Source organism: Carcharhinus amblyrhynchos, chromosome 27, assembly GCF_965287045.1.
Source record: "Carcharhinus amblyrhynchos chromosome 27, sCarAmb.v2.hapA, whole genome shotgun sequence".
Lineage (NCBI taxonomy): Eukaryota > Metazoa > Chordata > Chondrichthyes > Carcharhiniformes > Carcharhinidae > Carcharhinus > Carcharhinus amblyrhynchos.
The window spans coordinates 9,216,793-9,241,950 of NC_137350.1; the positions used below are offsets into that span (position 1 = coordinate 9,216,793).

Consider the following 25,158-nt stretch of genomic DNA (forward strand, 5'->3'; position numbering starts at 1 on the left):
TAAATAAATAAACTTAATTAATTTGGGGAAGAAAGCATTTCTAAAGAGAGTGGGTGAGAAAATGGAGAGATCAAGGGAAATAACATATTTAAGGAAATATTTAAGCTATGCAAGGGGATAGCAGTTTAGATCTCTCCGCAAACAGCAGGAATAGCTGCTCAGAATTCCAAGAAACCAGTGTGAACAAAGCCAAACCTTAACAACCAGCTGCTGCAGCAGCATTAAAGAACACCCCAAAATAAAAGTACTGTTTACTGCGTGAAGCCATTTTTGTGTTTCGGTGTATTTTTTTCTTTATTTCTTAATAATCCTTTACTATAAAATCACCACAGGGACATAATTTCCTGATTTCAGCAGCTCTCCTTGTTAAAGTATTTTGACAGACGTTTCACATTTCCAATTGGGATTTGGGCAGTAGGCATTTACCATCAGCCATGCCATTATAGTAAGGAGATCAAACTGCATGCAACTCTCAAAGAGTTGTTTCACCAATGCCCTGCACAACTGTAGCAAACTTCCCTGCATGTATACACCAACCCCCTTGCAATAAAGGCCAACATTCCATTTGTCTTTCTAATTACTTGCTATATCTGCAAGCAAGCTTTTTGTAATTCAGATACAAATAAAGCCAGATCATACTGTAGCACAGCATTCTGCAATCTCTCTCCATTTAAGTAACATTATGTATTTCTGTTCTTCCTGCCAAAATGGATAACCTCATTTTTCCAGTGTATTGCATCTTGCAAATTTTGTACTACTCACATAACCTATCAGAATCCCTTTGTAGGCTTGATGTCCCTGTCACAACTTGCTTACTTATCTATCTCTGTACAGTCTGTCCCTTCATTCAAGTTATTGATACAGATTATAAATATGCTGAACCCCCAGTATTGATCTCTGTGGCACTCCACTAGTTAGTTTGCCAATCTGAAAATAACCCATTCATCCCCCATTCTCTGTTTATTCTTAGTTAGCTAATGCTAATGTATTAACCCAATAACAGCAGCTCTTCTCTTGTTGTATCTTTTTAAAAAGTACCTTATCGATTTTGTTTTATTTGTTCATGGGATGTGTGCATACTGAATAGGCCAGCATTTATTTCCTACCCTTAACTGTTCTCAAAAAGCTGTTGCTGAGCTACCTTCTTAAAACAGGTGCAGTCCATGTAAGTACACTCACTGTACTGTTAGGGAAAGTGATCTAGCAGTAGTGAAAGAAAGGTGATGTAGAACCGAGTCAGGATGGTATGGGGCTTGGAGGGGAACTTATAGGTGATGGCAGTCGCATGCATCTGCGGCAAGAAATTTTCTCTGTTGTTTCCCTCACCAGTCTAGCAGCCATGTCCTTTAGGACTCAGCCTGCTGAGTCTGTGGTGGTGCTATCGAGCCACTCTTGGTGATGGACATTGAAGTTCCCCACCCAGATCCAATCCATCACCATCTCTGGGGTGAAGGGAATGGAGGCAGTGGTGGGGGTTCATCACTGATGCTGTTGCTGCAAGAGCAGAAAAGAGGGAGGTGGGTTATTCTGTAGTTAAGTAACTCACCTCCTGACTCCACAAAGACTGTCCATTCCCTACAAGGCACAAGTCAGCAGTGTGATAGAATACTCTCCATAGATCTGGAAATTGCAGTTCGAACAATAGTCAAACTCAAAATCATCCAGGAGAGGGCAACTGCTTGATTGGCATCCCATCCACCTCTTTAAATTAACTTTATCCATTACCATTGCACCTTCCAAACCCAGAGTCTAAAAGGAAAAAAACAGCAGATGCATGGGAATACCAACACCTGCAAGTTTCCCTTCAAGTTACGCACCATCGTGATGTGGAAATCACTGTTGTTTGGTCAAAATAGCGAAACCATTTCCCCAACAGCACTGTTGGGAATGCCTGCGCAACATAGACTGCAATGATTCAAGAAAGCAGCTCAGTTCTACCTTCTCGATGGCAGCTATTGATGAGAAATACTTATTGCCCTTGCTAAGGACACCTGGATCCCAAGAACAAATCAAAAAAGTACAAAATTTTATTTGTACTTTTGCAAACTGATTAGGGTGGGGGAAATAGTTATGACTTTGTTAAGCAGGCAAAGCAAAGTTGTTCCTTTTCACAACATCACACACGAGCAAAATACGGTTGAGTTAGATAAATAGTACCCTTGTAAAATTATTGCTTTATTGAATGTACAACTACAATTAAAGCATATTGACTATAAGAGGGCTCTTCATGTGAAACATAAAGAACTTAGAAAAGGAAAAAAAGCCAAAGTCACTGACTCCTCGGTCAGCACAAAATATGTCAATTGCTGATAAATCACAGACTGATAAAAAGACACTCTGCTTGAACAAGCTGTCTCTCACATTCATAGTCCAATTATTTTCTTTCTTCAATCGATCTGAACAACAGCCATTTGTTCTTCACTGTCTCTAAAATCAATATCGAGGGAACCTTTCATGTCCAATAAGGAAGTAGAATAAAACACCTTCATGCAGAGATTTTTCACGAACAAATAGCTGAAAGTAATTTAGCCTTGGATTTCAACACACTGCTATTTTAGTTTACTGTTGACTGAATCATTGCTACAATCATCGCACACTCACAATTGCCCAGTTAAGTCTTTTGTTTTCTGGTTCAGACAAAGTAAAAATGTGTTCTCGACTCAAGAGTGCAACATCAGGTACTGGAAACCTTTCAAAATACCAGGAACAGTTTTTAGTCAAACTCCAGTCCTAGAAACATTTGGTCTGTACTGCTAACAGTTTATTAGCAGCTTTTGCATTCACTGAATCTTACAACAAATACTTGTTTTCTACAATACATTCTCCAACGGCATCAGGACTCAAACTTAAGTTTCTATTAGCTCAACATCTAATGAGAAAGATTGGTATTGAGATATCAATATGCTCCTGTTCTCATAGCTTCAGGAAAAAGATAGCACAGTGTAAGTAGATGAAAGAAAATAATGAATTAATACCGTACAAAGACACCGCAATACTTCATTCTACACACATTTTGTTTATGTAGTTTCTTTACTATGAGGACACTGTAAGCTATATCAATATGAGCAGATGAATACTTAATTGTATTGGTGCACTATTTTACTGTAGGCAATAACTCACTTACTTTAAAAAGATATTGGCTCCTTTGAAATTGGAAGACCAATGTCATTTAAACTTGACAATGGCAAAATCTAGGTTTCGGAGCCCAGACTAAGTGGTCCTTGTCTTCTGGAGGGTATTTCCTACTGGGTAATCATTCAAAACCTAATGACCTTTTGAAAGCCATCACCAATTCCCAAGGGTTGGAACTGTGCACTTTTTCCCTCCATTTGTCGGCATCCGCAAAAAGGATTACAGAATACCAATTGAGAATATATTATTTCACTTTTTGCACATTTCATAGTACCATAGAACAGGATTTTAATAAGTGTCAATGCTGTCTCTTGTAGACTGTGGTTTAAATGAAAGAAAATATTGCTCATTGAAAGGCAGAGATGCTAGAATTAAAGACAATTGGTGAGATGATTTCGCCATAAAATTTGCTTGTTCGCGAGCACTTTTAAGGTAGAGAAATGAGGTGAGTTGTGTATGTTTAATACTTAAGTTGACTTACTTTTGATGCCAAGTTTTCTACCAATGCAATCATGGAAGATTTGAACAAGGTGGCAGCAGTTAATGGGCGTTTAGTTACTTCTGTGATGCTGAGCTTTCCCTCTGGCCACATATTCTTCAGCACAGGATTTGAGCTGGTGAAGTACAAACAAAATTATGTGTCAATCAAAACTTTTGAACACAGCAGATGAATCAACATCAATCCGCAATGGTCATACATGTCTCACAGATTTTGACAGTGGCAGTAGTCAAGGAAAGCAAAAGAAAAGGTGTCTGATATGGTTAGGTTAATAATAAAAATCCAATGTACAGCTTACTAAAATACATTGTAAAAATTTTGTTCATAATCAATCAGTTTTACATATAAAACACTGGTTGCCCACTAACAACGCTTCAACCACATACTACACCATCCAAACACTGGAAGCCATTAAAGTTAAACCTCTGTGATAAAAGTAAATTTCTTTTTTTTCCCCCTTGGTCATTATATGTAATTTTTCATGAAGTGAACAAGGTATCCAAAATGAATATCTGTAAGAACAATAAAGTTAAGTTTGAATTGGATATGAAAAGATTCCTCAAGAAATGCTACCAGCAGATCTACACTTTACCTTTCAGGCAACTTTCCTTCAAGTTCTTTGAGTGCGCCAGGCGAACAAATATTTCAGTGCCTATTGTGATAAATATACATTTTCTTGGCTAAATGAAGCATCAATTGCTACTGTACATGACATTCAAAACAGGTTAACAAATTTCTTTTGGAAAAGAAGCTCAGTTCAGATTCATAACAAGTATTCTAGAATTAATTCACTCACTGAATGGCGAGATTACAGAAAACATTGAAAAAACAAGGTAAGATACTTTTTTGGAGAATCAGTGCAGATATGATGGGCTGAATGGTCTCTTTCTGCACTGAAGGGATTCTATGGTTTTAAGACTCTACTGTTATCTGGCTTTTAAGAGCATTGGCTTGTTTTAAAATAAATGCTTCGCTTTTTTCAGGGTATGATGGCATCTTTTCCCTCCACCTCGCCTCAATTCAAGTTAGTATTGCCTTTTGTTTTCATACAGTTTTCGTACCCTTTGCTCTTTTCTTATCAGTCTTTACAGTGGAAGACACCAGTAACTTACCAGAGAGTCAGGGGCAGAGGTGACTGTGGTGGCCATCACTAAGGAGAAGATGCTAGGGTGGATAAATCACATGGACCAGATGAACTACACTGAAGGGGATGGCTGAAGAGATTGTGGAGGTATTAATGGTGATCTTTCAGGAATCACTGGAGTCAGGGAGAGTCCCAGAGGACTGGAAAATTAATGTAACATCCCTGTTTAAAAAGGCAGGAAATTATAGGCCAGTTAGCCTGACCTCGGTTGCTGGTAAGATTTGAAATTCTACTATTAAGGATGAGATTTCAGAGTATTTGGAAGTGCATGGTAAAATAAAGCAAAGTCAGCATGGTTTCATCAAGGGGGGGGGCCTAACAAATTTGTTGGGATTCTTTGAAGGAGTAACAAACAGATTAGATGACTGAGAGCTTGTAGATGTTATCTACTTGGATTTCCAGAAGGCTTTTGACAAGATGCTGCACAGGAGGCTGTTCAATAAGATAAGAGGAAAGGAACTAGCGTGGGCAGAAGATTGCCTGACTGGCAGAAGGCAGAGGTGTGGGGATAAAAGGGTCCTTTTCAGGATGGCAGCCAGTGACTATTGGAGTTCCTCAGGAGTCAATGGTGGGACTACATTTCACTTTCTGCATCAATGATCTAGATGAAGGAACTGAGGGCATAAATTAGCAAATAATACAAAGACAGGTAGAATGTCAAGTAGCATTGAGGAGAATGGAGAGGGTCCAGAAGGACTTGGACAGGTTAGGAAAGGGGCAGGTGGAATCCAACATGGGAAAGTGTGAGGTTATGCACTTTGGTAGGAAGAATAGACGCATAGGCTACTTTCTAAATGGGGAGAGAATTTAGGAATTCTTTGGAAGCACAAAGGGACTTCGGAGTCCTAGTTCAAGATTCTCTAAAGGTTAACTTGAAGGTTGAATTTGTAGTTAGGAAGATAAATACAATATTAGCATTCACTTCAAGAGGACTAGAATACAAAAGCAGGGATGTACTTGAGGCTTTACATAGCTCTGGTCAGACCACATTTGGAATACTGTGGGCAATTTTGGTCCCCATATCTAAACAAGATGGCCTTGGAGAGAGTCCAGAGGAGGTTCATGAGAATAATCCTGGGAATAAAAAGCTTGAAGTATAAGGAGCATTTGAGGACTCTGGGTCTGTACTGATGGAGTTTAGAACAATTAGGGGGAATCTCATTGAAACTTATAGAATACTGAAAAACCTGGATAGGGTGGACGTGGGGAAGATGTTTCCATTAGTAGGAGAGACTAGGATCCGAGGGCTCAGTCTCAGAGTAAAGCAATAACCCTTAAGAACTGAGATGAGGAAGAATTTATTCAGCAAGAGGGTGATGAATCTGTGGAATTCACTGGATGGGATTTTCCAGCTACGCTCATCCCAAAACCAAAAACTCCTGCCTGAGATCAATGGACATTTGCAAGGCTCGCACCCCGACTGCTATGATTCCTGTGACAGGCGGGATGAGAAAATTCCCCCATTGTCATAGAAGGCTGTGGAGCCCAAGTCATTGAATGTATTTAAGACAGATTCTTGATTGGTAAAGATTACAGGGAAAAAGTGGGAGAACGGTGTTCAGAAACACATCGGTTGTTACAGAACCAAGAGATAGGAAGGAAGTGAGCAGCACTGTCTCCAATGATTTCTAGGGAATCTAAGAGTGTAAGGGACAGAGGGTGCTGGGCAGTTCCATGCAATGCAGGGGGGTGGGGTGGACTGGGCTTAAAGTTCTACTCACAGTAAGGGTAAGGGTCACAGTTGATGTCTGTTGTCTTGGAACATGCAATTTGGTGCCGTGCGAACATAAGTCTGCGGCATTGGAGTCTGGAGCGGAGGTGGCTATGGCAAACATGAGGTGGCAAATGCGATTTGATCAGGCCTAATGGGTTGGGTGGATGAGACCCTGAAAGAGAAAGCAACGGTGTCCATAAGAGCTGGAAGCGGCTCAACCTGTGGATTAGCTGTCCAGGAGGCTTAAATGTTCAGGCATGATAGCAATGACTTCTCTGAATTACGCAGCCCAACTATACAGAGTGCCTAATAGCTCTGCCTCCCCCAAAGGAGTAAGTAACTGTGCCCTGTTACATTCCTGAGACTCACGTTCGTGATATTAATTAGTCATCAAGAGTTCGAAAGAAGTTTAAAAATTAAAAAAAAACACCTTCTGGGCCTTTTGGCTAAGCTCAAGCGTTGTTGGATCGAATCCAAGATTGGGTGCAATGCCTTATTGTGAAAGCTTGGATCTCGTTTGTCTCTCTTGGGTGATTTGATTGGAATTTGAATTTGATTTTTGGAGAAGCAAGCAATGCATTTGGGTTTGTCCAGTCCACTCTGAGCATTGGCTTTGTCACTTTAAGAATGGACTAAAAAATTATCTTAAAAAGATAGTTTCTTGGTCTTTTGTGAGAACCATGTACTGGATTCAAGTTGAATTTGTATTTTGGAGCAAGGAGGTGGATTTGAGTTTGTCCTGTCCACTTTGTAACTTTAAGACTGGAGTTTTTTTTAAACTTTCTTGGCCTTTTGTTCTTTCTGTCTATAATGAAAAATTGTAATGTTCTCAGTACTGAACTGAAGCTCCTCAGGGTCATCTTGATCTCTGAAGAAAATGTGAATATCATTGCATGTTCCTGTTATAACAATGCTAATGTGTTGTGCTGTGCCTTTTAGATTATGTGTGAATATGTTTTTGTGATTGGCCATCAAGAATTAACCCTTAGCAATGTCACCTCCCTACAGTCTCAAAGTCAAGGAATAGGATGAATCCTTGGGTTTCAGGCCTCACAGTTTGGTGGCACAGGGTGAAGAGACAACGGGGTCTCTTCTCTGCCAGGGACTTACTCCTCACCCCAACCCCAAGTGGCTATAACCATCTAGTTGGCTTTGGCCTTTTGGGATGAGCAAGCACATAACCCTCCTATAAGAACCCCAGTGAGGGTTAAGGGAGGGGAAACCCAGACTGAAAGCTATAGACAAGTCTAAGTGGGTAAAGGTATATACTGGAATCAGCCCTGTTCTAGGGGTGAGGGGGCATCCGAGCTGTAAGTGTGCAATTGCTGCCAGCAAAAATCTAGGACTGGTCAGGAAGGCCAGCGGGTCAGGGGAGATCATGATGGTTAGCAACTGCAACACCAACATGACTTTCTCTCACCCCTGACAGGATTTTGATCAATATTGGGATGGAGCCACAGGAGCTGGCTATCTTACTCATCACTGCACTGCAGCAACACAGCCTCTAGCAGCAACATCCTACAGAACAAAACAAGGGAGCTGCAGGGCAGGATCAGGGGCCGGAGGCCATACCAGACATGCAGGGGGCACGAAGGCACCAAAGATCAAGGGTCTATCAGTGCACTCCAAGGAGCTGTCCAATACCACATGCCGTCAACACCTAATCATGGAGAGAGTGCAGCACCTGTGTCATGTCCTCACAGGCTTGATGCCACATGGCAGCGGATGTCATCCACTTCCTGTGGTCATCAAGCTCACAGCAGCCCTCAGCTTCTTCACCCATGGGGTCCTCTGTGGTTTTTCACAGGCATCCACCTATCAGGTATCATCAGCAAAAGGTTCACCAGTCTTTGGTCAGAAAGTATTTGCATTTTGAGTCTGGAACCTTGCACCATTCGGTCATCCTGCCAACTCTCTTCTCATGCAATATGAATTGCTGTTCCCTTTACTTTTTCTTTATTTTGCATAACTGCTCTGATGCAAGGTGAAAAGTTTTGATGGTATGTCTCTCCTCAGGCAGTATTCATGTTCTGTAGGACTACATGACTTATTTCATGGCGATTATTATTGTCTCACTTTCCCTTCAATTGGGCTCCTTGTGGCATGTACATATCCCAGCCACAGGTGCAAGAAAAATACCTTTTTCTAGCTTCGTTTCTGAATTGGAGGCCAGGTAAAACTCATTTTATATTTTCGTGTTCGCTTGGGGCAATAGTCTTGCTTTAACTGGCAGCCTGTTCATAGCATAGCAGTCACTTTGAACTCAATACCTGAGAACCAGGTGCACAAGCCTGAATTTAAATGTGGAGACAGTAGCCAAAAGTGTTTGCAAGCTATGCCACAACAGGGCACTTCAGCTCCAGAATATTGCAAACTTTAAAATTAGATTTTCTGCTAAATTTAAATATCTACATTTTAAAGTGGTTATGGGAGGTAGATCCCTCACTGCAACAATGCCATAGAATAGCAGGAGGCAAATTTAATTTCAATGTAACATGTATGCAACATCTAAAGCAAAACTGGCACAGGCATGGACTGACCTACCTCATTTATCTCGCTGCCAATAAAATGCATGATAAAAGTCACAACTGAGAAAATAAATCAACCTCAAAGTTTTCCCTGGATAGAATCATTTACTTTTTTTGAAAAAAAAATCTTGGGGGGGGGGGGGGTTAACAGTACAAAAATAAATTATTCTCAATCAACGTAACTCTACCAGCAGTAGATCAGTCAACTCCTGTAGCTTATGTAAAGTTATCCTGCTCCACAACCACAAGATGAAATTACCAAAAGTGCAAAGGAACATAACTTAATGAAAAAAGCACAATAGATTCATAGGTAGATGCCCTTTGCATGAATCTCACTATATTTAATTCTAGGATGGAACTCTGTTTATCTGTGAATATTTTTATTTCTGTGGATAAAATTGCACTTATTTGGGTTGAGAACACCCCACAATTGCTCAGAATATTCTCCATTGAACGTTGGCAACAAGACAGTGCGAGGCCTTCAATCACAGGTAAAGAATAGTACTTCTGTAGCCATATATTAAAGCATACTGATTTATGCAAAGCTTTGGGCTCAATACCTGCTGCGATGATTTTTAGCTACAGCAATTCAGGTGTGAAATATATTAAAAACGGTCAAGCAGGTGACATAAATCAACTTTGGACATATTCACATGATTAGCCAACTTTATGAAAAGAGCCTTGCATATTTTTGTTTTGAAGATCAGTAAAATTATTTGAAATCTCCTACCTGTTATACATTAGCCGTTTGAAGTCCTGGAACAGAGTATCCTTATTTTTGTCAATGAAGCCAATAACGGAATAACTTCATAGAAACAAGAAAAGAGCATTTTTTAAAATGAATATGGAAAAATATCAGGCAGGAAAAGACCATTTAGTTCATCAACCCTGCCCACAATCATGATGTCTGAAGTATCACGATAAGAGCTCCCATACATCAGCAACAGCTATTTGAGTTTCTGTGCACGTGCTGCAAGAAGCACCCGTAGACACAAATTATCGTACAACCAAGACATCTGGACTATTAGTCAAAAGTTTAGTCAAAATCATAAATTTTAAGAAGCATCTCAAAAGGGAGAGGGGCTAGAATGCATAAAGCATTAGGGAGGGAGTATCACAGCCTAGGTTCCACCTGCACACTGACAAGTGTCAGCCATGATTCAGGTGATAAGATCACAAGAACCTTTCTCTCTGAGTGAGAAGGCTGTGGTTTCAAGTCCCACTCAAACTCTCAAAAGCCAAGCGAGTGTTGCACTATCAGATGGTGTCATCCTTTGTTAAGCCAATACCTCTACCGCAGTTTCAGCCTCGTGTAAGAAACCAATGGCAGTATTTTGAAGAAGGATAGTGGATCTATCAATATTCATTCTTGAATCAACTTTGGAATAACGTTGATTCAAAACAAAGAGATCTAGGGATACATGTTCATAGCTCCTTGAAAGTGGAGTCACAGGTGGACAGAGTGGTGAAGGCGGCATTCGACGTGTTTGGTTTCATCGGTCAGAACACTGAATACAGAAGTTGGAATGTCTTGTTGAAGTTGTACAAGACATTGGTAAGGCCACACTTGGAATACAGTGCTCAATTCCACACAGAAAGAATATTATTAAACTAGGAAGAGTGCAGAAAAGATTTACTAGATGCTACCGGGACTTGATGGATTGAGTCCTGGATAGACTGGGCCTTTTTTCTCTGGAATGTAGGAGGCTGAAGTGTGATCTTATAGAGGTCTATAAAATAATGAGGGACACAGATCAGCTAGATAGTCAGTATCTTTTCCCAAAGGTAGGGGAGTCTAAAACTAGAGGGCATAGATTTAAGGTGGCGGGGGGGGAATACAAAAGTGTCCAGAGGGGTAATTTTTTCACACGGAGGGTGGTGAACATCTGGAACAAACTACCAGAGGTAGTAGTAGAGGCTGGTACAATTTTGTCTTTTAAGAACATAAGAACATAAGAAATAGGAGCAGGAGTAGGCCAACTAGCCCTTCGAGCCTGCCCCGCCATTCAATAAGATCATGGCTGATCTGTCGTGGCTCAGTTCCACATTCCCGCCCTCTCCCCATAACCCTTAATCTCCTCTCTTACCAAAAACCCATCAACCCGCGTCTTAAAAATATTTAGTGAGGTAGCCTCCACCACTTCAACGGGCAGAGAATTCCAGAGATTCACCACCCTTTGAATGAAGAAGTTCCTCCTCAACTCTGTTCTAAACCGCCCCCCCTTTATCTTGAGGCTGTGCATTTAGATAGTTACATGGGTACAATAGGTGTAGAGGGATATGGGCCAAGTGCGGGCAATTGGGATTAGCTTAGGGGTTTTAAAAAAGGGCAGCATGGACAAGTTGGGCCGAAGGGCCTGTTTCCATGCTGTAAACCTCTATGACTCTATACTGCTTTATCAACCACCAGTTTCTCAAAAACAGTTAGACATAGACAATAAATTGTTATTGTCAATTATTGTCTCAAATACCAGTCATCAATATTGCACTGCATTGTGATGAAATTGTCCCCAGAAAGAGTTAAATTCTTGAACAGAAGGGACAATGTGGATTTTTGGATCTGCAAACAAATAATTGGATGCTCGAAAGCTTACCTAGCTGAAAATTATTGGCAATGAGTTTGCTATGGCCCACTTTGTTGGCATTCTTGGAAAGTTGGTTCCAAGGACACTTGGGACTGATATTTTCTCTGAGCTGTAAGGGGAAATGGAAAGGGGAACAGTGTTTGGTGACCATAGGAAGGATAGTGTCAACATCAGTGCTGTCCAACTTACACAACATGTCCAGCATAGTGTTTAATCCGAAAATCACGATCAAAATCCAGGGTCTTATCTGTTGCACAAAGCTGAAAAAAGAGCGAGATAAAATGTGTAGATTATTCTGCTTTCTTTGCAACAGCTTGCTAGTCACTGCACCAAAAACGGTGCTAGAATACTCAGCAATGACACAATGGTTACTTGTACTAGCAAATTGCAGCATTTAGTTCAAGTTCTGACAGCTAGTTCCTAGATTGTATCAGAGCATGTGGTCACCTGATCTTTACAAAATAACCTTTGTTTTACAATTAATTCGTTTCAGTTAAAGACAGCATTGCAGATGGGTAGATTTTCTCAGGTTATTTGTCATCAATTGCTCAGGAGTAACTTCTGATCACCAGACCAAAAGGATGCTTTGTTGCAAATGATATATTTCCATGATCAATCGTGAAATGGACAGGATATTACTAAGGTTTTAGTATTTCCCCAGATAAGACTGGATATGTGTATGGAATCATGTAAACATGATCAAGCTCTATTTACATAAATGTTTACTTTGATAAGAACATAAGAACATAAGAAATAGGAGCAGGAGTAGGCCATCTAGCCCTTCGAGCCTGCCCCGCCATTCAATAAGATCATGGCTGATCTGTCGTGGCTCAGTTCCACTTTCCCGCCCTCTCCCCATAACCCTTAATCCCCTCTCTTATCAAAAACCCATCAACCCGCTTCTTAAAAATATTTAGCGAGGCAGCCTCCACCACTTCAACGGGCAGAGAATTCCAGAGATTCACCACCCTTTGAGTGAAGAAGTTCCTCCTCAACTCCGTTCTAAACCGCCTCCCCTTTATCTTGAGGCTGTGCCCCCTAGTCCTACTGTCTTTTTTGAGCGGGAAGAGTCTCTCCACCTCTATCCTATCCATCCCATTCATCATCTTATACGTCTCAATGAGATCTCCCCTCATTCTTCTAAACTCTAACGAGTACAAGCCTAGTTTATTCAGCCTCTCCTCATAGCTCAATCCCCTCAACTCCGGTATCAGCCTAGTAAACCTCCTCTGCACTCCCTCCAGGGCCAAAATATCCTTGCGCAGGTGCGGCGCCCAAAACTGCACACAGTACTCCAGCTGCGGCCTCACCAATGCCCTATACAGCTGCAGCAAGACCTCCCTACTTTTATATTCAATCCCCTTCGCTATGAAGGCCAGCATCCCATTCGCCTTCCTGACCACCTGCTGCACCTGCAAGCTGGGTTTTTGCGACTCATGCACAAGGACCCCGAGGTCCCTCTGCACCGTCGCCTGCTGCAGTTTTTCGCCACGTAAGTAATAGTCCTTCCTACCATTCTTCCTACCAAAGTGGACCACCTCACACTTGCCAACATTAAATTCCATTTGCCATTTCCTGGCCCATTCGCCCAGCCTATCTAGATCCTTCTGCAGACTCTCCACACCCTCCGCACAATTTGCCTTTCCCCCAATCTTGGTGTCATCAGCAAATTTCGACACCCTGCACTCGGTTCCCTCCTCCAGATCATCTATATAAATGGTAAATAGCTGAGGCCCCAGCACCGACCCCTGGGGCACCCCACTAGTCACCAACCGCCAATCCGAATACTGTCGTTACTAATTGCATTTCTGGATGGGATCCCATCAAATTTTATCTGATCATAACTTCAAAGCGATCAATGGTGTATGCTTATTGTTAACTATTTCTGTATGGAACTTGTCAAAATTTCATCTGATTGGCCAACTACAAAACAGATCAGTACTTAAAACAAAATAACAACAAAAATACTAGAGGAGCTTCCACATGGTTTTTAGTGGTGCAAATTCCTTGCAGAGAGAAAGAAGGAAAAACCAGTTCAAAATGTTCAAATTCCAGTACAAATTAATAAAGCTGGAAGTTCCATTTTAAAGTATACAAGACCAGTTCAGACAAGCTTTACTGGAACCTTTAATTTCCACGTGTCATGAAGCACGTGCTTATTTTTGAAATCTGATTTTCAAAACCTTCACTGACTGGAAATTCTGTAATTTGAAATGAGTCAGAAAAGGCTACTTCAGAATGCAAGGCCGCCTTCCAAGGTGAAGGTGGGAAAAGGCAACCGGTTCCTGAAGTCACCATACCAAAATGCCGAGATTTTGTAAAAATTGCAACACCTTCTTCATCTGACTGCTTCCATGGAGTGGAGATGCCGGTGTTGGACTAGGGTAAACACAGTAAGAAGTCTCACGACACCAGGATAAAGTCCAACCAGTTTATTTGATAGTAAACCCACAAGCTTTCGGAAACGCTGTTCATTCGTCAGGTGTGTGGAAAGATCTGATCAGAGAAGGGCATATAAAGGCTCACACAGTTTACAAAATACTGATTAGAATGCGAGTCTTTACAGCTAACCTACTATTCAAGTCTTAAAGGTACAGACAATGTGAGTGGAGATAGCATTAAAGAGATGTGTATTGTCTCCAGACAGGACAGTAAGTGAGATGTTGCAAGTTCAGGCAAGTCATGGGGGTTACAGATAGTGCAACATGAACCCAAGATCCCGGTTGAGGCCGTCCTCATGTGTGCAGAAATTGGCTATCAGTCTGCTTAGCGACTCTGCGCTGTTGTGTGTCGCGAAGGCCGCCTTGGAGAATGTTTACCCAAAGATCAGAGGCCGAATGCCTCTGCCGCTGAAGTGTTCACCAACAGGAAGGGAACAGTCTTGCCTGGTGATTGTCGAGCGATGTTCATTCAACCGTTGTCGTAGCATCTGCAAGGTCTCCCCAGTGTACCATGCTTTGGCACATCCTTTCCTGCAGCGTATTAGGTAGACAACGTTGGCCGAATTGCAAGAGTATGTGCCGTGTACCTGGTGGATGGTGTTCTCATGTGAGATAATGTCATCCATGTGGATGATCTGGCATGTCTTGCAGAGGTTGCTGTGGCAGGGTTGTGTGGTGTCGTGGACACTGTTTTCCTGAAGACTAGGTAGTTTGCTGCGAACAATGGTCTGTTTGAGGCTGTGCAGTTGTTTGAAGGCAAGAAATGGGGGTGTGGAAATGGCCCTGGCGAGATGTTCGTCTTCATCAATGACATGTTGAAGACTCTGGAGAAGATGTCGTAGCTTCTCTGCTCAGGGGAAGTACTGGACAGCGAAGGGTACTCTGTCCACCGTGTCCCATGTTTGTCTTCTGAGGAGGTCGGCGTGGTTTTTCGCTGTGGCGCGTCGGAACTGTCGATCGAAGAGTTGAGCGCCATATTCTGTTCTTATGAGGGCATCTTTCAGTGTCTGGAGGTGTCTGTTGCAATCCTCGTCATCTGAACAGATCCTGTGTATACGGAGGGCTTGTCCATAGGGGATGGCTTCTTTAACGTGTTTGCGGTGGAAGCTGGAGAAGTGGAGCATCATGAGGTTACCTGTGGGCTTGCAGTACAGTGAGGTGCTGAGGTGACCGTCCTTAATGGAGATGCATGTGTCCAAGAATGCAACCGATTTTGGAGAATAGTCCATGGCAAGTCTGATGGTGGGATGGAACTTGTTGCTGTCATCATATAGTTGTTTCAGTGATTGTTCACCATGAGTCCAATTTCTGCACACGAGGACGGCCTCAACTGGGATCTTGAGTTCGCGTTGCACTATCCGTAACCCCCATGACTTGCATGAACTTGCAACATCTCATTTACTGTCCTGTCTGGAAACAATACACGTCTCTATATGCGATCTCCACTCACATTGTCTGCACCTTTAAGACTTGAATAGCAGGTTAGATATAAAGACTTGCATTCTAATCAGTATTCTGTAAACTGTGTGCGCCTTTATACGCCCTTCTCTGATCAGAACTTTCCACACACCTGATGAAGGAACAGCGTTTCTGAAAGCTTGTGGATTTACTATCAAATAAACTGGTTGGACTTTAACCTGGTGTCGTGAGACTTCTTGTTGTGCTTCCGTGGAACCAGCCGCAACACTAAATGTCTATGCCTCAAGACAAAAGCAAAGGATATCTAACAGTATATTCTTTTAACTTTTAATTTGGACACTAATTAATGTTCCTTGCTTCCAATATATGTGTGAGTGTGTGTGTTATTTTTTCCCTTAGCTTAGTGACTAATAAACTTGCTCTTTCTTTGACTCAAGAAAGTTTCATTTGATTGACTTCTTATTGGTCATGACATAGCTAGAAAAGGCAAACAAGTGGAACCTAAATTTAAAAACCTTTCTTGTGAACAACTGAGGAGACTGAATAGAGGAGAACCAGTTCAGTCCTGGTTGCCGCACAAACTTTAATGGTTTTTTTTTATTTGGGAAAACGAAAAGCCTGCTCATTAAGGGTTTTAAAATCATAATTGTTGAAAATCCCAACATATCCTTAAAATACCTCAGAAGAAAATATTAAGAGACACCAACTCCTTATGGGCTTTGGTCAACTAATATATTTTATTACGAATATTTACCAAACTCCTTCATGTTTCAGATATTTTATAAATATATTTTTAGCTCTTCTCTTAAAATGAATTCACATTTATAGCTAGGCACATGCTTAGCAAATCAACGATATTGGTCCTCACAGCACAGCACAGCACAGAAAAAGACCTTTTGGCTCACTAAGTCTGCGCAGGTCAAAGACAAACCACCCAACCATTCCAATCCCATCTTCCAGCAAGGCCCATAGCCTTGTATGTCTTAGCATCACAAGTGCAGATCTAAATATTTCTTAAATGCTTCTATTTCCAGCTCAGACATTTCTATCGTTGCATTCAGTCCATCCTGAGACTGAGTTGGACTCACAAAAGTTCTTTCACGGTTTCAACAACAATAAGGAAGATCAACACCATCTGTCGCCTATTGGAAAATCGGAGGTATAACATTTACAAATATGGTTAATATTCCTATTAAGAAATATCTTCATTCATATCAATTTCATACCAATGTGAAATTAAGAAACATACAAATCACACTAGTTTTTTAACACGTGTAGTCACATTCAGTTGCCGATCACTTCGCCAAAAGAATCAAAGACAACACAAGGGAACTTACTTTTTGATCCAGATAGTACTTACAATCCAATGTCATTAGGCTATCCAGAAAAGAAAATGATTCTAGTTGTTCTATTCTTTTTGATTCCACTGTTGTTTTGCAACAAAGTGCAATGACTGTCATATTATGTACATAATGCATGTTCTTTATGTTGCAGCAGTAGTGAGTTTGAGATCTTGAAGCTTGTGAGTTTAAACATAAACACCTTTATTGGTAGGCTTTAACCATTTACAGTTCCAGGAATGAGATTGCTAACACCATGCAGGCCAGCTGCTTACAGTTCTAGACTGTTCTCTGACTACGTGACTACATACATCACAAGTGATGCCACTCTCCAGCACCACATTAACCCTCGGTACATTGTACCAAGCATCTTTACATTATGAGTGCACATATAATCATTACCCACCCACCACTTCCCCTTTTTCAAAAACATTACTCCCTTCTAACAGAAAATATAATGTTTACTTCCTATCACAGTATAACTTGCCTCAATGTACAAAATCCATTTCCCTGATCAAAATAAAGGTTGGAATGGTTCAATTCAAAATGATTTGCTGCAGGGAATACACTGCACACTTTCAATATGGAGACATCCTCACGGTCAATGATTAAAATGTTATCATGGTGTTGCCCTACAGGCAAGTGGTTAAACAATTTGGTTTCTAATTGATTCAAACTTCTCCAACAGATATGCAATGGAAATTAGTAAATGTTGAAATAAATATCTCCATTCATATCAATTTGTGTTTATATACAAGATTAGATGCAGATTGTATACATTTGTGTGATGATGTTGCTCGACATCAATGACATTCTTTGGAAAGCAGGCTGCTTTTTGAAAGCAAGATAGAAAGGGTTAGTTTAATTTCAGTTGCATTCACTATTGACTATCTGGCCCCAGCAATAATTAAATACTAAGGCAGGAGTTTCTGCTAGGTTGCGTCACTTCAGTGCACATTTTGTCCTGAAATTGGCCCAACAGTACAAATGAAGAACATTTACAAGTGTATGTTCAATGCAAATCAAGTTTCTGCAGTCTTCTGTGCTAGTTTAAAAAAATCCTCCTCGAAGTTGGTCCCACTCAAAAACAGGTCATGCTGCCTATTGATTGAATCACTCTCACATCTCTACTCATTGTGCCCATTTGCAAGTCTTCAAGAAAGCTCTTAAAATTAAGCATCTTTTCAAGTAAATGAACATTAACAGGATTTGAAACGCTTTTAACTTTTTATTCACCACTAATTGAATATTGGATATCAATGAAAGAAATTGAATATACGAGTCAATGTCTCGATATTATTTTTAAAGTCACTGAAAGTTATTCAAAATTGGGTTATTCATAGGTTGCAGATAAATGTTTTGAAATATGCTTATTTTTGTGATAAATCCGTTTGCACCGGTATTAATGAAGCTTTCATCTAGGAATATTGTTAATGCAATTTTTTAAATTACTTGCACTTTAAAACACTGCCTATTGTGTTGGCTCATTGGAGAATTAAGGCTCACTAATATGCAAGTAAGTTTAATTGGAAACATGAGAAAAAAAATATCCACTTCCCAAAAATAGCATAACTGAGTGAAATTTGTGCCTGGACCACTACCGAGGCCAAAGCTGAAACTCCTTTGCTAAAACTATTTTTAATCTTCTCAAATAATGCATAGCTTCTAATATTGGCTCAAAGATTAAAATGTAGACTCACTGCAAAGGTACTTAACCCATAGTCTAAATGACTCAATGGAATTTCCAATCCACTTGAAATGCTCAGCTGAACACTGGCTATTTAGCTATCGAGTCCTCCTCAGGATTATGGATCTAAATTCAATACCCTCTGACCTGGAGTAGATCATAAACAGGATTGTATAAATCTGAAGAATTAGGCTGATATCATGCACTATGTTGACAGCTATTCTAGTAAAACTTTTATTGGCTTAGTGTTGGAACTAATTAGAGCGTGAACTGAGGCCTGGGTATCTCTGTTCTGTCTTCAACTTGAACATAAAACACACAGGAGAGAGCTTCAGCAGTACAGGGTAAGTTGTGAACTTGACTAGTACAACTTGCATTTTTTTTAGAAACTGTACTCAATAATGATCAAGTGATACAATGTGAAATTAAGAAACATACAAATCACACTAGTTTTTTAACACGTATAGTCACATTCAGTTGCCGATCACTTCGCCAAAAGAATCAAAGACAACACAAGGGAACTTACTTTTTGATCCAGATAGTACTTACAATCCAATGTCATTAGGCTATCCAGAAAAGAAAATGATTCTAGTTGTTCTATTCTTTTTGATTCCACTGTTGTTTTGCAACAAAGTGCAATGACTGTCATATTATGTACATAATGCATGTTCTTCATGTTGCAGCAGTAGTGAGTTTGAGATCTTGAAGCTTGTGAGTTTAAACATAAACACCTTTATTGGTAGGCTTTAACCATTTACAGTTCCAGAAATGAGATTGCTACCACCCCGCAGGCCAGCTGCTTACAGTTCTAGACTGTTCTCTGACAATGTGACTACATACATCACAAGTGATGCCACTCTCCAGTGCCACATTAACCCTCGGTACATTGTACCAAGCATCTTTACATTATGAGTGCACATATAATCATTATCCACCCACCACTTCCCCTTTTTCAAAAACATTATATTTTCTGTTAGAAGGGAGTAATGTTTACTTCCTATCACAGTATAATGCGGTATTAAGTCTTGACAGTTTTTTTACAACTTGGTATGTCACGTGTCAAGAAATGGTAGCATTACTCTGTTCTATAAGCACTGCATGCTTAATTACTTGTATAAACATTTTCTTGAAGGTCTTATTCACCTGATTCAATTTTTCCCTGGACTTGTTGTCAAGTTCAAGTTGCTTGTCATGAAGTTCAGCTTATTCATCTTCTGGGGTCTTTCATTAGTCTCCTTCCATTGCCTCCTATCTGAAATCTTACATTTCCCTCTTTCTGGGGTTTATTGCTTTCTTTGAGGTCTTTGTTGTCTTTCCTTTGAGTCTTCATTATCTCTTCTTTGATGCCTTTGCCTCCTTTCTGAGATCTTCATTGCCTCCGAAGGTTCCTGTTGCCTTTTTTTCAGGTCTTCCATTGCCTATGGATCTTTTTTGACAGTTGCCCACTCTTTGAGGTCTTCTCTAATTTTCCTTTCCATAGCCGTTTGTTTTCTCTTGTGGTTGCCACCTTAAACATGTTTCTGCTTTAAATGTAATATCTCTTTAAGGGTATTGCTGCTTTAATCAGTTATTGTTGTTTTCCACCAAGCTGTCAGTTTAGTTTCTGCTTTTCCCACGTTTTTGGCATTTTGATGAGAATGTGACTTTCTCAACTTGTTTTATGAAAAGGTCATTACCCAGCAATCTCTAAAGCTTTGTAAATGTGCTGGGTTTTTGTTATTTCTCCTGCATTGGACACCCCATTTTTTTTTGATTGAAACTCATCAATTGCTATCACTCAACCTCCTGGAGACTCTCCTCCAATCCTACAAATCAGGAGCTGTTCTCAGCCTGTCAGCCCCAGCCCATTGATCTTCCTGTGCTTCCAGAGACCTTGTTGTGGTTCATTTCAGCCATTTTCTTTTAATTTAAAGCTGTGTGGCTCTGTTTTGTTAACACTTAGCAGCAACTCTATTTTTACTTCAGTTTTTTTTCCCCCCAAACCTAACACCACAGCTCTTCTGGCTGCCAACTCTGCAGGGTTATATTCTCTTTCCTTTTTACTCTGTTTCTTTTCTAAACCTTTGACTCTGCTGGCCAATTTTACAAGTTTTTTCTCTGCATTTGTCAAACTACTGAACCTCCCAGGACCAACTAGTTTATAATTGTAGAGGTATTTTTCTGCATTTCACTCACCCTTATGTATTTTGACCCAGAGGTCTTGCCATGTTTTCTCAGTCGTTCACCAATCTCATATCTGTCCATTTTCTTTGGCCCTACCTTAGCGTCTTTTTTTTGTTTTCTGAGGTGCACATCTCTCTATTTAACCTTGTGTTCCACATCTTGTGGATGTGCTGTTCTGCATTCCTGCAGCAAGTTGCCACCTTTCGTGTTGCTGTTGATCGCCACCATCAATCACCATGGTACTACCACCAAATCCCACTGCTGACACCATGTCATATTATGTGCATAATATCCAAGTTATGCAGCATTTCAAACATTTCAATAATCACAAGAAGTAGAATGACTTTCTTATTTGGGGAGTCAAATAACAGTTGATGGGAAAGGGTGTAGAGAAAGATCTACTTAGTACAAGCCTCTTGGCAGTATGGAAGAAGCTGTCCTTCAATTGATTGGTGTGACCTCAGACTTCTGTATGCTTTTCTCTGTGGACTTTGCATGTCCTCCCCGTGTCTGTGTGGGTTTCCTCCAGGTGCTCTAACTTCCTCCCACAGTACGAAAGACATATTGCTTAGGTGAATTGGCCATGCTAAATGCTCCCTCAGTGTACCCGAACAGGTGCTGGAGTGCAGTGACTAGGGGATTTTCACAGTAACTTCATTGCAGTGTTAATGTAAGTATACTTGTGATAATAATAAATAAAAACTTCAAAAAAAACTTCATTCAAATCAAATACACTGTGTGACTTCAAGGCGGAATTAAATATAGCTCTTGGGGTAAAAGGGATCAAGGGATTTGGAGGAGGTGGCGGGGGGAAGGTAGGATGAGGATATTGAATTTGATCATCAGCCTGATGATGGTGAATGGAGGAGCAGGCTTGAAAAGTCAAATGGACTAATTCTGTTCCTATGGCATTAGGAGGCATTAATATAGAAGACAAAATGAGGATGCAAAGATAATTAATACAACATTGAAAAAACTGCAGGCATCATAGGTACTGGAAGACTGCAGATGCTGCAGTCAATCTCTGTCTGTTGATCATCCTTGGATTCCCCTTGTCCCAAAAACTATCACAAGTATGCTCTGGATTAAGTTTAAATCCAAGGTCATCATGCTAGAGAGATATTAGATAGTTTATTAGTGCAAAGCTGAATCTTAGACGTTCTTATAAGAGTGAAGCCCACATGCATGGACTAGCTTGTGCAAGGGTCAATCCTGTAGCACCAGTAATTTAAGAAACTAAATTGACCAGTAACTTACCAGTCTTCGATAAATTTAGCCAAAGTGATTTACAGATGGAAATGTACACATCTTTGAGGCTCCTCAAGTGAGAATCATGTTTCAGTGCTTTGTGGAAGTCAGATACAGAGCAGGAAAGAAAAATCAGAAAAACACAGAGCAGGGAGAACACAATTAAAGCAGGGTTTTGAAGAGACTCTAAAAGCAGAGGCAAAAATGGAAGAATAATCATTTCAAGAAAAGCGATTACATTTGTCCCTTTTATCTAAAATTAAATATTGATGCCTACATCACATCAGAATTACAAGATCTATCGCAATTAAATAATCAATTTCTTAGCAACCATATTTTACAACATGATCTAATATGTGACACAGATAGTTTAGCCAGCAATCCAGCTGGTACAAAAGCTTCTGTTTAATTCACAGATTTTTGTTTAAAATAATTAATATTCTTCCTTAAACCACTCTTCCATTTTTGTCTGAAGACAAGAATGATTGTTGAGATGCAGTTCCATGAGTTATTATTACTATGCCTAAGTGATTGTTTGTTGGTAGATTAATTGTTACAAGACTACCTGACCGTAGGAGGTCATCACAACCCAGCAGTTTTATTTTCGCTGGAGATCCCCATGTGTGCCAACGTTAGTAGAGATCACTGAATTACCACCAGGAATTATGACTAACTTTCTCCTTTCACCCATTCTGCAGTCCAGGAGCACTGTTGCAACCCATAAGTGGTCCTTAGTGACACAACTGAAGCCCACGCTTTTCTCTGATAACAGCAACCAGCAATGATCAGATCATACAACTCATTACTTCAGAGAGAGAAAATGTGGAGAAAGGCTGAAAATCAATTTAAAACAATGGTAAGAAAGAGAAGCTTCAGTGAGAGAAACAGCATGGAGAGGATGGAGAAGCAAGCAAAAACAATGGGAAGGAAGAGCAGCTTCAGAGGGAGAAAGTGTGGAGAGAGGCAGAGAAGCGAGTTAAAACCGTGAGGAAAGAGGGTGGGGGAGCGGAGTTCATAGACAGTGAAAAAATACAAAGAGTGACATCAATTGGATCCAGAAGAGTGGTGTGGGGCAGGGTAGGCCAGAAGGGGTAGCACAGGGAGAGAGAAGTGGAGCAGACTGGAGCGAGACTACAAGGCATGAGGAAGAGATGGAAAATTATATCACAATTGAAAAGTGATGACACTGACTTGCAAGTAGATGATCGATGCATGATGTTAATTTGTTCATCCTCGTTCTACAGTACAGCCTGGTCTCTAGTCATCTTGGATTTTCCTGCCATTGTTGCAGGATCTTATTCTGCTGGGGTCATGTGGTGGTTGATGTGCAATGACCACCCCATGTTAATGGAATTCATGCAGAGGCCTCACCCAACCACACCCACCCAAATCAACTTAGGGACATGGAACGTCAAGGCCCCTGTGGATAACCCCAACAGCAGACCTGAATATCACACTATCATGGTCCAGGAACTCCAGCGCCACAACACTGATATCGCCACCCTGAGTGAGATATGCCTGGCAGGAGAAAGCCAGCTTAAAGGACAAAGCAGCGAATATACTTTCTTCTGCCTTAAAGGCCACTGTAGTCAGCACCTGCGAGGAGACACTCAGGCTCGGGGCTAAGAAACCGAGGCTTGTTTAACAATTATGATCAGGAGATACAGATTTCTTTGTACGTAAACAAAATAGTTCCTGAACTGGCAGCTCTACCAAACCGAGTGGAAACAAGCCTACAGACCAGTGAAGGCCGAGATGCAACAAAGAACCCGTAACCTAAAGAACACGAGGGTGAAAAGAGTGCAGGAGAGACAGCAACTCTCCGACAACTATAACACGTGCGGCTTCTTCAGTGCAATTAAAATCATTTATAATCCAAGTCCCCAGAGTGCCATGCCACTGAGAACCAAAAATAGAGACGTGCTCATCAAAGACAGAGAGGCAGCCAATGCACACTGGAGAGAGCACTTTGAGGACCTCTTCAACCAAGATGTAGCCTTCGATGCAAATGCCCTCGACACCATCCTGCAACACAATACCTGCCACCATCTCAGTGCAACCGATCTCGCTGTGAGGTCGAAAAAGCCATCTGACAGCTGAAAAACAAGAAAGCCTCTGGCGCAGACTGAATCCCCACTGGGAGACACTCTTGTCAAAAGTCGACAAACTTATCACCCCTGTCTGGAACCAAGAGAGCAAGCCAGGGCATATTAGAGATGTCTTAATTGTGGCCATCTTCAAAATAAGAGACAGCTCTGACCCTGGAAATTACAGAGGGATTTCCCTACTCTCTGCCATGGAAAAGGTCATCACAAGAATTCTCTGCCACCCCTTCTAGTGGCTGATGAGCTCCTCTGAGTCTCAGTGTGGCTTCCACCCCTCAAGAAGCATATTAGGAATGATCGTCAGCATGTGACAAATCCGGGAAAAGTGCAGAGAACATCAATCTTTGTACAAAACCTTCTTAGGCCTCAAAAAAGGCCTTTGACTCTGTCAACTAAGAGGGATTGGGGAAAAATCCGGCTGCTCACAGAAATTCGTAATCCTTCCGCCCGCCTGCTCCACGATGACAACCCATGATCCTCACCAACACAACCACTGTAGACCCAATACTTGTGCAAGCTGAGGTCAAACAGGGCTGTGTCATCACATTAATGCTCTTCTCCATCTGCCTAACAGCAACATTCCGCCCCATCACCACTGGAGCTAACCTACCGACAACAGAAAACTGTTCAACCTCTGACTCCTCCAAACCAGAATCAAGACTACCCCAACTTCTGTCATCGAGCTGCAGCAGGTAGACAACGTCTGCACGTGTGCACACACATTCAGAGGCTGAGCTAAATTCACCAATGCATTCACTAAAGCATGAGAGAGAATATGCCTCAGACTAAACATCTGGAAAACAAAAATTCTCTACCAGCCCACTTTTGTCTCTCAAAACTGCTGCCTGATCATGTGAGCTCTTGGACAATGCAGATTATTTCCCCATGTCTTGGGAGCTTCCCCTTGGCACAAGCAGACACTGACGATGAAATCCAGCATCAACACCAGTGTGCCACTGCAGTCTTCAGACACCTGAGGAACAGGGTATTTGAAGACCAAGACCTCAAAGTCAACACCAAGCTCATGGTCTACAGGTCAGCTGTCCTCCTGCATGCATCAAAAACATGGAAACATACAGCTGACACCGCAAATCCCTGGAGAAATATCACCAACGTTGCCTCCGCAAAACCCTGCAAGACTACTGGTAGGATA

At 41.1% G+C, this 25,158-nt stretch overlaps 1 protein-coding gene across 1 annotated transcript in view; it reads right to left on the reverse strand.

The window, feature by feature from the left end:
• The window catches only part of myo1d (myosin 1D), a 520,742-nt gene that overhangs the window by 337,341 nt on the left and 158,243 nt on the right, over nt 1-25,158 (reverse strand). Inside the window, exons 12-14 of the mRNA XM_080213488.1 lie at nt 11,792-11,862; nt 9,748-9,822; nt 3,614-3,746 (exon numbers count right to left, since the gene is read on the reverse strand). Coding sequence (XP_080069614.1) covers nt 3,614-3,746; nt 9,748-9,822; nt 11,792-11,862 — 279 coding nt within the window. The remainder of the gene's footprint in view (nt 1-3,613; nt 3,747-9,747; nt 9,823-11,791; nt 11,863-25,158) is intronic.